The sequence below is a fragment of the Anolis carolinensis genome, chromosome 4 (genome assembly GCF_035594765.1).
Source record: "Anolis carolinensis isolate JA03-04 chromosome 4, rAnoCar3.1.pri, whole genome shotgun sequence".
In the NCBI taxonomy this organism is placed as follows: Eukaryota; Metazoa; Chordata; class Lepidosauria; order Squamata; family Dactyloidae; genus Anolis; species Anolis carolinensis.
The window spans coordinates 207,109,249-207,123,306 of record NC_085844.1 but is presented as its reverse complement, the minus strand read 5'-3'; the positions used below and the strand labels follow the sequence as shown (position 1 = coordinate 207,123,306).

Genomic DNA, 14,058 nt, shown 5'->3' with positions numbered 1-14,058 from the left:
TAATAATATCACTCCATTCCACCTCTCTATTCTTGTAGGGACAGCTTCTGAATGTACTTATGCTTTTATTCCAGAGCCCACTAATTCTTGTTTCCATTCTGTTGTGGTTCATCCACAGCTGCTGGATTCCTAGCCTAAATCGTATTGCAACTGTCACAGTTTGACAGGAATACTCCCATTTAATCCTCTGTTGCCCCATTTTTGGGCCCTTTCAGACAGGCCCTATATCCCAGGATCTGATGCCAGGTTTTCTGTTTATCTCAGATTATCTGACATTGTGAACTCATATAATCAAGTTTAAAGCAGAAAACCTGGAATCAGATCCTTTATATAGAGCCTATCTGGAAGCGCCCTCGATCTGCTTTTAAAATGTCCCAGGTTCTCTCCTTGCCAGTCTTCCTCTTGTGTACTAAGCCTATTTAAGTTTCTGAAACTTTATGTGAGTGCAAATGTCTTAACTCTGGTAATAGATCTTGCTCTCTCGTGTTTTGGAGAATACTTTGGCTGTGAAAGAATAGTTTAGAATAGCTTCAGTGAAATTATCATGGAAGAAAATACAGATTTTATGCCACTGCCTCAGTCTGGCTGTACCACTTGTAACTTGCTGTCCAATATTTCTCAGAAGGAATATTTCTGCCTTTGAGTTTGGCCATTAATATCATGTGCTAAAGGATGCATTTCAGAAAAAAAACTGGCAAAACTATTTATTTCCTAAGAAAAACCCTATAAAATTCATGGCATCACCACAGGTAACCTGAATGTACACCCAGACCAATTCTCCTTACAGTTTTATGATAACCAGATCCAGTTTGTTCATGTTACTGAGATTAACACATCAGAACAGAGCAGTTTATTAAACTGGATAACACATATTTAGGTGTTTAGACTTGTTTTTGGGTATATTTGACCTGCTGATTCCAAAAATGGCACCAATTTCCCCCTATCTAGTTTTTTGGGATACCAAGCAGATGCCATATACAATTGTTCATCGGAATGTCCATAGAAATGCAGGATAACTATACCTAGGAAACTAGAGCTGGTGTGGTCTATCCAATGCAATTTTCTGAATCAGTGCACCAAATAACTCCAGGAACAGGCCTGACACCAAGACACCAAGAAGATTGTTGTTGTTGTTTGGCTGTGTAATCAATTAATGGAATTGGGTAGCTGAATTGGTGTAGATAGTATAACATGTTGCCTCAAAATTTCCAGTTGACTAAGACGCATGATGTGACAGAAATTAGATGAATTCTTTTCCTGTTTAATGTAGTCTCTTCTTTATCAGCAGAGACAATAGTTGTGATGATTAGTGAAGTAACTTCTTTCTCTCTCTCTCTCTCTCCAGGTAGAGTTGGCTCTCTGGGATACAGCTGGGCAAGAAGACTATGACAGACTACGACCCCTCTCTTACCCAGACACAGATGTCATCCTCATGTGCTTTTCTATTGATAGTCCAGACAGTTTAGGTAAGGCCAGGATTATCCAGACTTTAGGTAAACTGTTAATAATACTGGTTGCATGGTATTCTACTTTCATAATGGTGTTCCATGATAAACAGAAAAATCAACTGCTTGGTGGAAAGAACAAATGATTTGCATGTAGAAGGTCACAAGTTAAGTTTCTTGAATTGCTAGTCAAAATGTCCAGATAGCAGATGAGGAGAAAAACCTCTGATCAAGAGTTGTTTAGGTGGACAAAATGAATTGTCTGGCTTGCTTAATAGCAGCTTCATATCTGCAAGAAAGGGGTGGGGTAGCTTTGTCTCTACAGATGTTTTGCATTTCAGTTCTCTGTTCCAACTGGCATGGTGAGGGATAAGAGACTGTGGGAGATGTAGTCCAAAACATCTGAAGGCTCCTCACTTCTGGTCTAAGTGGATCTTTTCTGAGAGACAAAATGATAAGTGGGGATAGGGTTGGGTATAGCATTAAGATCTAGATCTGAATTTGCTCAACCTCAAAGAGTTGTAAGGACAAGCAAGAAAATATTTCAAAGGTACTTAGCACCTAGAAAAATTCTAAAGAAATAAGGATCTACCTGCAGTGTGTTGTGATTGATGGGATCTTGAAAGGCCCGTACCACGTGGGATGTTGTTATAGAATAAAGTGCTTTGTTGCTGTTGTTTATTCATTCAGTTGTTTCCGACTCTTCGTGACCTCATGGACCAGTCCACAGCAGAGCTCCCTGTTGGCCGTTGCCACCCCCAATTCCTTTACAAACCAATTATCAGAACATGTTCTAATAGTAGTTAGCTACTTGACGAAAATTGCTGTTTGATGGTTTTGTTTGGTTTTCAAGTGGATGAGTTTAGTCCAGGTTTTGACTTCTGTAGAATAAATTTACTGGTTTGTACAATGGAAAGGCTGCTCTGCCCTGTCTTATCAAGCACATGATTCTTAACCATTTTCAGATGCTGGTAAGGTATTTCTTTTCACTAAACAAAGGAAAGCAACCTGCTCTAGAATGCATTGCATGAAATAGGAACTCTCTCTCTCTCTCCCTCCCCCCTCTCTATTTTAAATGTATTTATTCTCAGGACATTGTGATTAAAACATCACAGTATTGCCTCATCTTGGCAAAAAGCCTTCAAACGCACAGAGCTACCAGCTCTGAAAAACTTAATTATACTATGGACATGTGCCGGAAAAATGTGAGCGATATTAGAACCTTTAGAATGTGACTACCAAGGGCCTTACTGAAGGATTATCCTTAGAATAATAGAATAATAGAGTTGGAAAAGACCACATGGGCCATCTAGTCCAACTCCCTGCCATGCAGGAAAAGCACAATCAAAGTACCCCCAGCCTCTGTTTAAAAGCCTCCAAGGAAGGAGTTTCCAACACACTCCAAGGCAGAGAGTTCCACTACTGAACAGCTTGTATGGTCAGGAAGTTCTTCCTAATGTTCAGGTGGAATTTCCTTTCCTGTAATTTGAATCCATTGCTCCGAGTTCTAATCTCCAGGGCAGTAGAAAACAATCTGCTATTCCTATTCCTTATGACAGCCTTTCAAATATTTAAACATGGTGGTCATGTCTCTTCTCAACTTTCCCTTCTGCAGGCTAAACATACCCAACTCTTTAAGCCTCTCCTCATAGGGCATGGTCTCCAGACCTTTGATCATTTTATTCACTCTCCTCTAAACTCATTCCAGTTTGTCAATATATCACTTAAATTGTGGTGTCCAGAAGTGGGCACAGTATTCCAGGTGAGGTCTGACCAAAGCAGACTAGAGAGGCATCATTACTTTCCTTTGATCTCAAATTGTACTCCTCCAGGTGTTTTGGACTTCAGCTCCCAGAAATCCCAGCCAGCTTAACAGCTGTTAGGAATTGTGGGAGCTGAAGTCCAAAACATCTGGAGGAGCACAGTTTGAAAAACTCTGATCAAGACACTATAGTCCTTTTGATGCAGCCCAAAATCCCATTGGTTTTTTAGCTGCTGCATCACACTGTTGGCTCTTATCCAACTTGTCCACTAAGATTCCAGGATCATTTTCATATTGTTCATTTTGTTTTGATATTATAAAAGGAACCTTCTGATTGAGGGTTGATTGAACTCCTGTGTTCAAAACAGAATCATGATCTGGAGGTTACACAACTACAAAGCCTGAATAATTCCTTTGGGGTGTGGGATGTACTATGACACTACAAATAATTATTTCATTACAAAACATTAGCACTTGACACTAAGGATTCAGCTGCTGTTTTTGAAAAAGATGAATGGAGGCAATATTAATCAAAGCTAGAATCTACATGGGTGCGGCTTGGATCTCTTTTGCAAAGCTCTTCCATCTTATACTGTACTAAGGAATTTTGTGCTCCATGACAGCTGTTGCGGGGAGTGGTAGATGACATAGGCTCCTATTTGTGTGCTAGCCAAGACTCCGGAAAGTGGATTTTCATTGTTTCCGGTTTTACTCGACAAGAAACTGAATCTATTTCTTTTTAAATTTTTAACACTGTTAGCACTTTTTGATGTTTTTAACACTATAGTTCGTAAGTATCTGGGGATTCTGTGCACATTATTCTGTCCCTGGGGTGTTGGAAGTGAGCTTCAATTACCTTTTTTATTACCCAGGCAGATCTGTTCAATTACATATTCTTCTGATATTTTTTGGCAGAGAACATACCAGAAAAGTGGACTCCTGAAGTGAAACACTTCTGCCCTAATGTACCCATCATCCTTGTGGGAAACAAAAAGGACTTGAGAAATGATGAACACACCCGCAGGGAATTGGCAAAGATGAAGCAGGTATGAAAGGGGCTTATGGCTACATCTTTTCTTTAAAGAAAAAGAACAAGCAAGGAGCATGTACCCTCTGCAATGTGATTGTACTGAAGCTTCCATTACCTCCCATCACTGCTGGCTGTGCTGGCTAGTGGAATGTTAGATCCTGCAGGCAGCAGTTGCCCACTTCTGAGTTTTAAAAATATAGCTTGATGCTACTGCTTCTCTGCTTCCCACTATGTATTGAATTGGTGTTTTGGGGAGGAGGGTGATACAGATGCTAAAAGGTGGAATTGGGATGTGAGAAGTGTTTTGTAATAATTCTGCTTGTGAAGAACTTTGCACCACTGATGCAGGGTCTCTGCTAATTCCTTTTTTCAATTTTGAATTCATACGAATATTTAAGAATGCTGTGAACATTCTCCTTGAAGGTAAGAAGGAGGAATGAGACCAGAACTAGGAGTGACATTCCTCTTTTGCCTGGCTTCCCTTTCTTTCTGGAAGTGTGAGTGGGTTGGGAGAGGAATGTCTATGCTATCTCCAGTCTGAGATCAAATATAACATGGACATCTTCCATGAATGGAATGGCTTGAAAAACAGTGGTTTTCTCTGCACAAAGAAGGAAAATGATTACAATGTCAGAAGACGGGCATGGCCCATTGGTTTCAACCTCAGAGACAGTCTAGTCTCTAGGACCAATTAACTTTTGCTTTGAAGAATTTTTGATGGACATTGAAAGTGAGCATTTTTTCAGTTCTTACTTCAGACTCCTCATTTCCTTTCCATATCATATAAAAGCTATAAACCTTTGGTTGGGGGAATGGCTACACATGTGTTTATTATAAACTACCTTGGCCTTGTGTTGGGAAAGGCAAGATATTCATAAATGCACGGATGCTTTCTTTTTGAACACAACAGTATTGTAGAGATTCTTAATGACTGTAATTAAGACATTGGCCTTTAGGTGATGGAACAGCTACCATTGTGGTTCATATCTCAACTGCATATATGGAGCCATATTTAGAAAGAAGAACCAGGAACACTGTGAACCCCATTTCAGAGGTTGCATTGCTTCATGATCACATTCCTGGGGCTTCTGTGTATTGAGCATGAGTGCCAGGAGAGCAGTGAGATTGTCCTACTTCTCCTTTCTCTGTGTGAACATTCATGTAGCATTGACAGAGTATAAATTGCTATCAACATAACCAAGCAGGTGCACAGGGATCAAATGCTGCTTCTTTTGCAGAGTGTGCCAGATTTTCAGGAGGAGTTCAGTCTATTGCAAAGGGCAGCCATATGATGTCTGGTCATGAGGATGGGCTCAGGCTGCCTTTGTGTACATGGGGAAGCAGCAACAACTGTTGGACTTTGAACAACAGTTTTTGGGATTTTCTTCTTTCATAGGCCAGCCATGTGGCTAATCAGTGACCAGAGGGAGAACTACACTCAGGAGCCTTTGGCTAGCCATCCATAGCTAGAGTAGAGGCATTGCACAAGATGGCACTAGAGACCTCCTTATGTATCATCCTCAAAAGTACTTAATGATACATTCTTCCCAAGAGATGGTACTTATGTCTAGATAAATATGCCTCCTATGAGAAACTATGGTTGTCTAGGTCTCTGTAGGGTGAATATAAGCAATTTTCTTCATTAACCCAAATGTTCATAACATATCATTATTTTTATGTTTTCACCTTACAAAGGAACCAGTGAAGCCAGAAGAAGGACGAGATATGGCAAACAGGATCAATGCTTTTGGTTACCTGGAGTGTTCAGCCAAGACAAAGGACGGAGTGCGGGAAGTGTTCGAAATGGCCACTCGGGCTGCTCTGCAAGTCAGGAAGAACAAAAAGCGCAAAGGCTGCCCTCTCCTCTGAAAGCAAAGCCTTGGCCAAGGATGTGACTACTGTCTAAAGGATCTCCCTCCTTCCATACAGCCCATGGATACAAACATGAATCAGGCAGGAGAGAAGGGCTTATTAGCTCTACCTAGTATAAGAATTTCGGGCCAGCTGTGCCTTCCAACTTTCAGATGCAGTACAAGAGTGGCCTGAGGAACACAATGTAGAAACCTCACAGTCTTTCCTCGTCCTGATTGTCAGGCTTTCCTCCTCAGCCCACTCTGTGCTTGATGATCTGAGATAATATCTCAATTCCTCCTCTTTTTTTGGTAAAGAATGTCATTTTTTAACTGGGAAGGCAGTATAGCTGAACTAACTTTGTATTGCTCTTTTCTTCCCATTACTATTAACCCAATTGTTCGTAAGACTTCACGAATTCTAACTCTTCCTGTCACTACAAACAATGAAAGCTAGATTTCTGAACCTGTACTTTGGTTGCCTCCCTTCAACAATTTGCTCAGACTTGCCCAAATGCCTGCCTGTACTTCTGTCAAGGAGCTGAGCTCTGCCACAGTCAGCAGTGCTGTTTGTGCTTGTTTCAGGGGCAGTGTCTTCTGTTTTGACCATGGCACATTCTCTCACTTCAATCATTAAATTAAATGAACTTTCAAGTGTGTTGGTTTTCTTGGTGGTAGGCAATGTATGGCGTTGCACATTTCAGTCCAAGAGGTTGAAAAGGTTACTTTTTTTTTTTTTTTACTAAAACTGCCATAATGCCTTAGAGCTGCTATGTCCACTAGATAGCTACCTGTGTTCTTCACTATACAGAGCATGCATAGACTGGGGCCTGTTTTCTCTGCATTGAGTTTATAAAGTGGACTGCACCATTTTAGCTTTAGGTTTAAGATATCATTTTTGAACATTGCCACATTAAAAATCTTATAGAGAGAGGAAAACTAGCACAATGGGTAGGGGTTCAGATCTAGCCTTTTCCTATGGTGCTAAATAATTGCTTGAATGAAAGTGTATGGACACTCCAAATTAGATGCAGTCTGAATAATTTTCTGTATGTAAGAACTTTCCAAAAGATGACATCCCCATTGCAGGTTAAAGTAACACAGCTTGTTTCACGTAAGGGATTTTATCACCTCATAGCAATGTTCTACTACCTATGTAAACGGATGCATTCCTTTCAAAGTGATGGAGGCCGTAATTCATGTCTGGGAAAGGAGTGAAAGTGTTTGGAGCACTTCAGTGAATTAATTATTTCCTTTGGAAGCTTCAACTGTCAGTTGCAAGACCATTGCCTCTTCCCCTCCCTCTGCCTTGCATTTTTGTATCCACTTGCAAACAATAAAACATGCTTCCTAAGAATATCTCCAACACTAGGAGCAACATATTTTAAAATCTGCTTCACTTCAGAGAAGGCCCAAATATACTCTCCTGCACAGAGATGGTTCAGTATTTGAAATGTGTCCAAAATGGATAGAGAACACGAGTAAGACAAAGAACAGACTTTTCAGATATGCTACCATTGCATACCATATAGTGTTTTACTGCTGAACATTTTGCTGACTGCTTACAGTTGCATCTTACTTGGACTTCTGTGTGACCTCTGTTGCTTGTCTGGGACTGTGTTGGCCCTACCTTGACCATGAGGACAGAGGATATGGGAAAAGCTATCTAAGTGCTTGTGTTTAATTTTTGCTCATTGTTTCCACTAAGGCTGTGCACTTGGTATTTTTTATGTGAAAGCCAACATGGAAATAAATAATCTCATATAAAAACCCAGCTTTTGACACCAGAAATAAGGTGCAGTTCCCTGAAGGCTGTCCGTTTCCCCTTTCTTCTCTTCCCCAATCAGGTTTTCTGTGACATGTGATTCTCCAGAAGAAATGGAAAGAAAATCTGAAAATATAAGAAAAATGGTCAAAATTCTTTTTAAAGTATCGGAAACCCCTGTTGGAAATTTTTGCAGCTTAAAACTTACTCTATACAAAATTTACATGTAGTTATTTGGTGTCAAGCACAGCATTTTCTGCACAGAAAGTATTTATACAAAGAAATATTTCCTGCTTAGAAAAAAAACACTTTCCTATCCAGAAAATTCTGTAATTGGGGAATTATATTCTGTGCAGCATAATCATGCAAGTTTTGTACAGAACATACAAAATTGTAAATTGGTCTCTAAAACAGCATAATTTTCAAAAACTTCCTTGCAGTGGGAAGAATATTGCAAACATTACTTGTTGCTTCCTTCAATAAAAAAATAAGAACTACATTCCTCTTTCCCAATGAGTTACATTGTGTGCCAGACTCTAGACAGCAAACTGGTCCTCCATACTTATGGAAATAACTGTGACAAGAATTGCATAAAAGACCAGCTTTATCCCTTATCTGTTTACTTCATGGCAGGCAAAACACCAAATGCTATCAGTCCATGCTGTATTTTCTACCAGCTGCATCCTGGACATGCAGTTCTCCAAGGGCCTGGTGAAAGCAGTTGCTGTTTGTACTGGTCAGTTCCTCCCTTTTCAGCAAAGAGGAAAAAATAAAATATATTCAATAAAGAAGGGCTTTGCCATAGCAAAAACTATGTTGCTTTAGTGGAGAAAGGCTGAAGATAGCTCTTGCATTGGCCAAATTCATGTTAATTGTTCCCTGTGATTAAGAGAGAATTTTAAATTCCATGTGTAAACAAATGTGGTCATGCCCTGGCTCTCTTCGGGGCTATTGTTTCAAGATGCTCTCCTTTTGGTTTATGTTCAATTTTTCCTTCTTTCAATCCTGCAGCAAGATTATTTCATACTGTTTAACAATATTCTGGACCATACACTACTCCTCCCCCATTGATTTGAATCAACAAATGAAAATGGTTTTTTTAAAAAATGTGAAATATACACACACACATATAACTCAGATGACTATATATAAGATTAATAGGTTTCTGAGTGATAATAGAATAGTTGGTGAAACCAAGGGAAATGATTACATGCTTGATCATACTGAGGTATAAATATTCAATAGTATTCCTGTACCTTCATATTACGTTAAGAGAAGTCAAGAATGGGGGTTCATGGGTGGGACTGGGGAGGTGGTGGGACTGAGAAAAATACTTGTATTTTGATTGTGGGATATCAAAAGATTGTATGTTTCTCTCTGTGTGTGTGTGTGTGTGTGTGTGTTTGTGTGTGCACACACACACAATTAAAAAAATGAAAATGGTTAAAAACTTTTCCTCCATATACATCCATAAAATTTGGATATGTGGTACATCCTAAAGTGTAGATTAACCAAAGTGAATACGGAGACTGTTAAGGAAGGTTTGCTGTTTTTGAAAAGCTGAAAAATAAATTTTCAAAGCAGCTGACTGGTCAGTCTTTGCAATTCACTTTGCTTTTGTTTTGGCCCAGTCTTCATCTTCTACAGTTTTCATACTGTAAGTGTTGGGACTCAACCGCATCCTGCAGAAGTTTATAGTCCTCATCAAAGAAAGAAAGGCTACCAAAGAGTTAGCTAGCAAGAAAAGCCATCTTTGTCTCTTCCTCCCTCTTCCCTGCTGTCTCCAGTTTGTTAGATTCAAACTTCTCAGGCACATGTCCCTTTTTATTCTAAGTTTCCTGGCCACATGGCAACCCCTCTCCCATTTTGTTCTCTTGTCAGCATGGAGAGAGAAAAGAGGTTGTCAGAGATAGTTAGATAGCTATAAATAGTTAGATAGCTGGGCCCTAACTTTCCTATATAGAAATGTAATTCTTTCAATAAATCTTTTGCAACTTTTAAAAGTTTGACTCTGCTCCTGTATTGCTGAAGTTCATTTGCTCTACTGCTATGCTCAAGAAGCTTCTAATCTGCTAAAACTGTTGCTGTTGCAGTTGTTGCTAATTTAATCTTTTTTTAAAATGCATTTTCCTTTATAAAATCACCCAGCAGTAAAAAAAAAAAACCTGCATTAAAGTGGATGCAAATAAAGGCAAGAGGCACCAGGGGGCAAATAAGTTAGCATGGCAAGCAGTCATGATCAGCCTACTAACTCTTTTGAAGTATAACTATTTACACTGGCCAACACACATTTTGTTGCCTCAAATGTTAGCCCTGTTGCTTGTTATATTTCACCTGATTCTAAAAATAGCACCAATTTTCCCTAACAACTCTGGTTTTTGAGAGACAGAACATATGCCATACACCACTTGCCATCTTGGGGTCCTTCCTGCCATGGAGCCTGGCGATCCTGTCGACGTCCTGGTCGATCTCTATAACAGGGAAGTGACCAGGGCGATAGATACGATCGCTCCCGAATGCCCCATCACGTTGCATCATGACAAGCCATCTCCCTGGTTCACCGGGGAGCTGGCTGTGATGAAGCATACGAGGAGGGGGCTAGAGCGCACTTGGAGGAGTTCTCGGGATGTGTCCGACCGAGCACGGGCTACAGCCTTTCTTAGGGCGTATACCGTGGCTATACGGGCAGCCAAGGAGTTCTATATGACTACCCGTATAGCGTCTGCAGCAAATAGATCATCGGAGTTGTTTCGGGTCGTTGGGGAACTCCTTCAGCCACCTGTGGTGGAGGAAACTTTTTACGACCCAGCAACTCGGTGTCGCGATTTCGCACACCATTTTGCAGACAAAGTCGCTCAGATACGCCTTGAGCTCGACTCCAATTCCACCACAGTGCCAGGGGAGGTGATTGAGGTATCTGCTTGTCCGATTTTGTGGGATTCTTTTAGGCTTGTTCTTCCTGAGACCGTGGTGGAGGTCCTTGGGGCTGTGAGGGCAACCACGTCGGTTCTGGACCCTTGCCCGTCTTGGCTAATTAAATCGGCCAGGGAGGGGCTGGTTGATTGGTTTGTGTTGATCATTAATGCATCGTTGGAGCAGGGGTTTTTTCCATCTTACCTGAAACAAGCTGTGGTTCGTCCACTCCTTAAAAAGGTTTCCCTTGACTCCACGGTGCTGAACAATTTCAGACCAATCTCCAACCTCCCTTTCTTGGGTAAGGTGCTGGAGCGGGTGGTTGCCTCCCAGCTCCAGGGCTTTCTAGATGACATCAACTACCTAGATCAATCACAGTCTGGTTTCAGGCCTGGTCACGGCACCGAGACAGCCTTGGTCGCCTTGGTGGATGACCTCCGTAGAGAGCTGGACGGGGAGTGTGACCCTGTTGGTTCTCTTGGACATCTCAGCGGCTTTCGATACCATCGATCATGGTATCCTTCTGGGACGACTCTCCGGGATGGGTCTCGGGGGCACGGTTTTGTCGTGGCTCCGATCCTTCCTGGAGGGTCGATCCCAGATGGTGAAGCTGGGAGACGCCTGCTCGGACCCCTGGCCTTTGAGCTGTGGGGTCCCGCAAGGCTCTATTCTGTCTCCCATGCTCTTTAACATCTACATGAAACCGCTGGGAGAGGTCATCCGGAGTTTTGGAGTTGGGTGTCACCTCTATGCAGATGACGCACAACTCTACTACTCCTTCCCACCTAATTCCAAGGAGGCCTCTCGGGTGCTGGACGAGTGCCTGGCCGCTGTGTCTATTTGGATGAGGAGGAACAAGCTGAAGATCAATCCCGACAAGACAGAGGTCCTCCTGGTCGATCGTAATCCTGACCGGGGTATAGGGTGGCAACCTGTGCTGGACGGGGTTACACTCCCCCTGAAGCCACAGGTCCGCAGTCTGGGAGTCCTCTTGGATTCATCGCTTACGCTCGAGGCTCAGGCGTCGGCTGCGTCTGGGAGGGCCTTCGCACAATTGAGACTCGTGCGCCAACTGCGACCGTACCTCGCGAAGGCTGATCTGGCCGGGGTGGTCCATGCCTTGGTCACCTCCAGACTGGACTACTGTAATGCGCTCTACGTGGGGCTGCCCTTGAAAACGGCTCGGAAGTTCCAACTGGTCCAACGAGCGGCAGCCAGGATGTTAACTGGGGCCCCTTACAGAGAGAGGTCAACCCTCCTGTTCAAGGAGCTTCACTGGCTGCCATTTACTTTCTGAGCCCAATTTAAGGTGCAGGTGCTTACCTACAAAGCCCTGAATGGTTTGGGACCATCCTACCTCCGTGACCGCATCTCTGTCTACGAACCCACACGTTCACTTCGGTCATCTGGAGAGGCCCTGCTCGTGATCCCACCTGCGTCGCAAGCGCGGTTGGTGGGGACACGAGACAGGGCCTTCTCCGTGGTGGCCCCTCGACTCTGGAACACCCTCCCCAAGGATCTCAGACAGGCCCCTACATTGGCAGTCTTCAGAAAGAACTTGAAGACCTGGCTGTTCCAATGTGCCTTCCCAGATTAATAGGAAATCTCCAACACCAAGTCCCATAAGCACTTTATTAAAACTAAGATCGTATATCGCACTCTGCACTTGCCCTAGAAGCCTTATATATCACCTGTCACTTCAGCACTTTTAATCTTGTACCCATTACTCTGGCCCGGCCCAGTTTTATTGTGTTTCAGCGTATTGTTTATTGCTTGTTGTTTATACTGTTTTAATTGTTTTTAATTTGCCTTTTGTTTTGTATTGTTATATTGTGTGTTGAGGCCTTGGCCTTTGTAAGCCGCATCGAGTCCTTCGGGAGATGCTAGCGGGGTACAAATAAAGTTTAATAATAATAAAAAATAATCTGCTCACCCATAGAAAATCATAATAACCATATCTAAGAAACTAGAGCTGACGTGATCTAATGCATTTTCTGAATCAGCACCCCAAGAAACCCCAGGAACAAGCCTAAAAACCAAAACGCCAAGAAATCTTTTCGTTGGGCTGTGTTATCAGATATAATTATCATGAATAATAGCATAGAGTTGCTGTGTTTTCTGGGCTGTATGGCCATGTTCCAGAAGCATTCTCTCCTGAAATTTTCACCCACATCTATGGCAGGCAAAAACTCACAGCAACCGAGTGAATCCAGCCATGAAAACCTTTGACAACACAATAATAGCATATTTGTGGCGAGTTTACTTCTTTATTTTAAGCAATCAAAACAGGTTTGATGCAAAAACATATGAAAAATGAAAGAGAGAGGGTGATGAGGGAATTTTACCAACTAATAGTATAACCCTCTTGATAAATTGTCTTGATCTCCTTTAAGGCATGTGGTGATCTGTTCCAACATTAGCAATGTCCATCTTATATACTAAACTTCACGCATTCCTCCTCTTCTACTTGGCAGTCTATTTTAGCGTAAAGAGAAGCTGAGAAATGTTGCTCTCAGAGCATTTGCCCTCCATTGTTTCTGTCCAAAGGGTCGCAACCTATTGCCTAACTGCTGGGAATATTCCATCCTGAAATGCTGCTACATAAGGTACTTCTACTGCTCCAATGCCCTGGCAATTTATCCCTCATAGCAATCTCAGGAATTGCTGCAACCTCAGACTTATCTCAGCTAATCCTCGTCTTTTCTGTTGTGCTCTAGACCTATCCACTTTCAATCTTGAGGCTAAGATATACACCCCTCACATTTCTGTGTAAAGCCTATATCCCTTTGCATCTTACTCCCCACAATGGGAAAAGGAATGGAATTCCTGCAAATAATTAATATTAAGTTGTCAAGCAACTCTGGTGCTACATTTGGCTGGACAGTCAAATATCTTGACAGTAAATGTGGTTCAAATTTGATGGATCAGCAGATTGTTGCTGATCATCCTTGGGTGAAAATAAGGTTCTCTTTTGTAGTACCCATAATATAAGATTGTCCAAGGCCACCAACAAGTGTACTGTTGTTTAAGAATTCATTTAGATTATGACATATGAATGTAATCAGGGCCACAATCCTATTAGCCCATATGGAGAAAGCAGAACAAGCACTGGTTTGGAAAGTCATCACTCATATTTTCAAAAAGATGTCTTTTGACATGAGTGGCATTATTAAAGACAGAGGAATCCAAAGATATATTACCCTCAAAACAGATACCACGACCTTTAGTAGATTGATTAAACAGTTGTGTGTTTCTACTAACTCAGTGCCTATTCCAATCACACTGATTTCACC

The 14,058-nt window shown here is 41.8% G+C and overlaps 1 protein-coding gene across 1 annotated transcript in view; it reads left to right on the top strand.

The window, feature by feature from the left end:
• rhoc (ras homolog family member C) overlaps positions 1-6,741 on the top strand; it is a 38,603-nt gene extending 31,862 nt beyond the window's left edge. The window contains exons 3-5 of the mRNA XM_003220443.4: positions 1,346-1,466; positions 4,123-4,253; positions 5,933-6,741. Coding sequence (XP_003220491.1) covers positions 1,346-1,466; positions 4,123-4,253; positions 5,933-6,106 — 426 coding nt within the window. The 3' untranslated portion in view covers positions 6,107-6,741. The remainder of the gene's footprint in view (positions 1-1,345; positions 1,467-4,122; positions 4,254-5,932) is intronic.
• Positions 6,742-14,058: the final 7,317 nt, after the last annotated feature.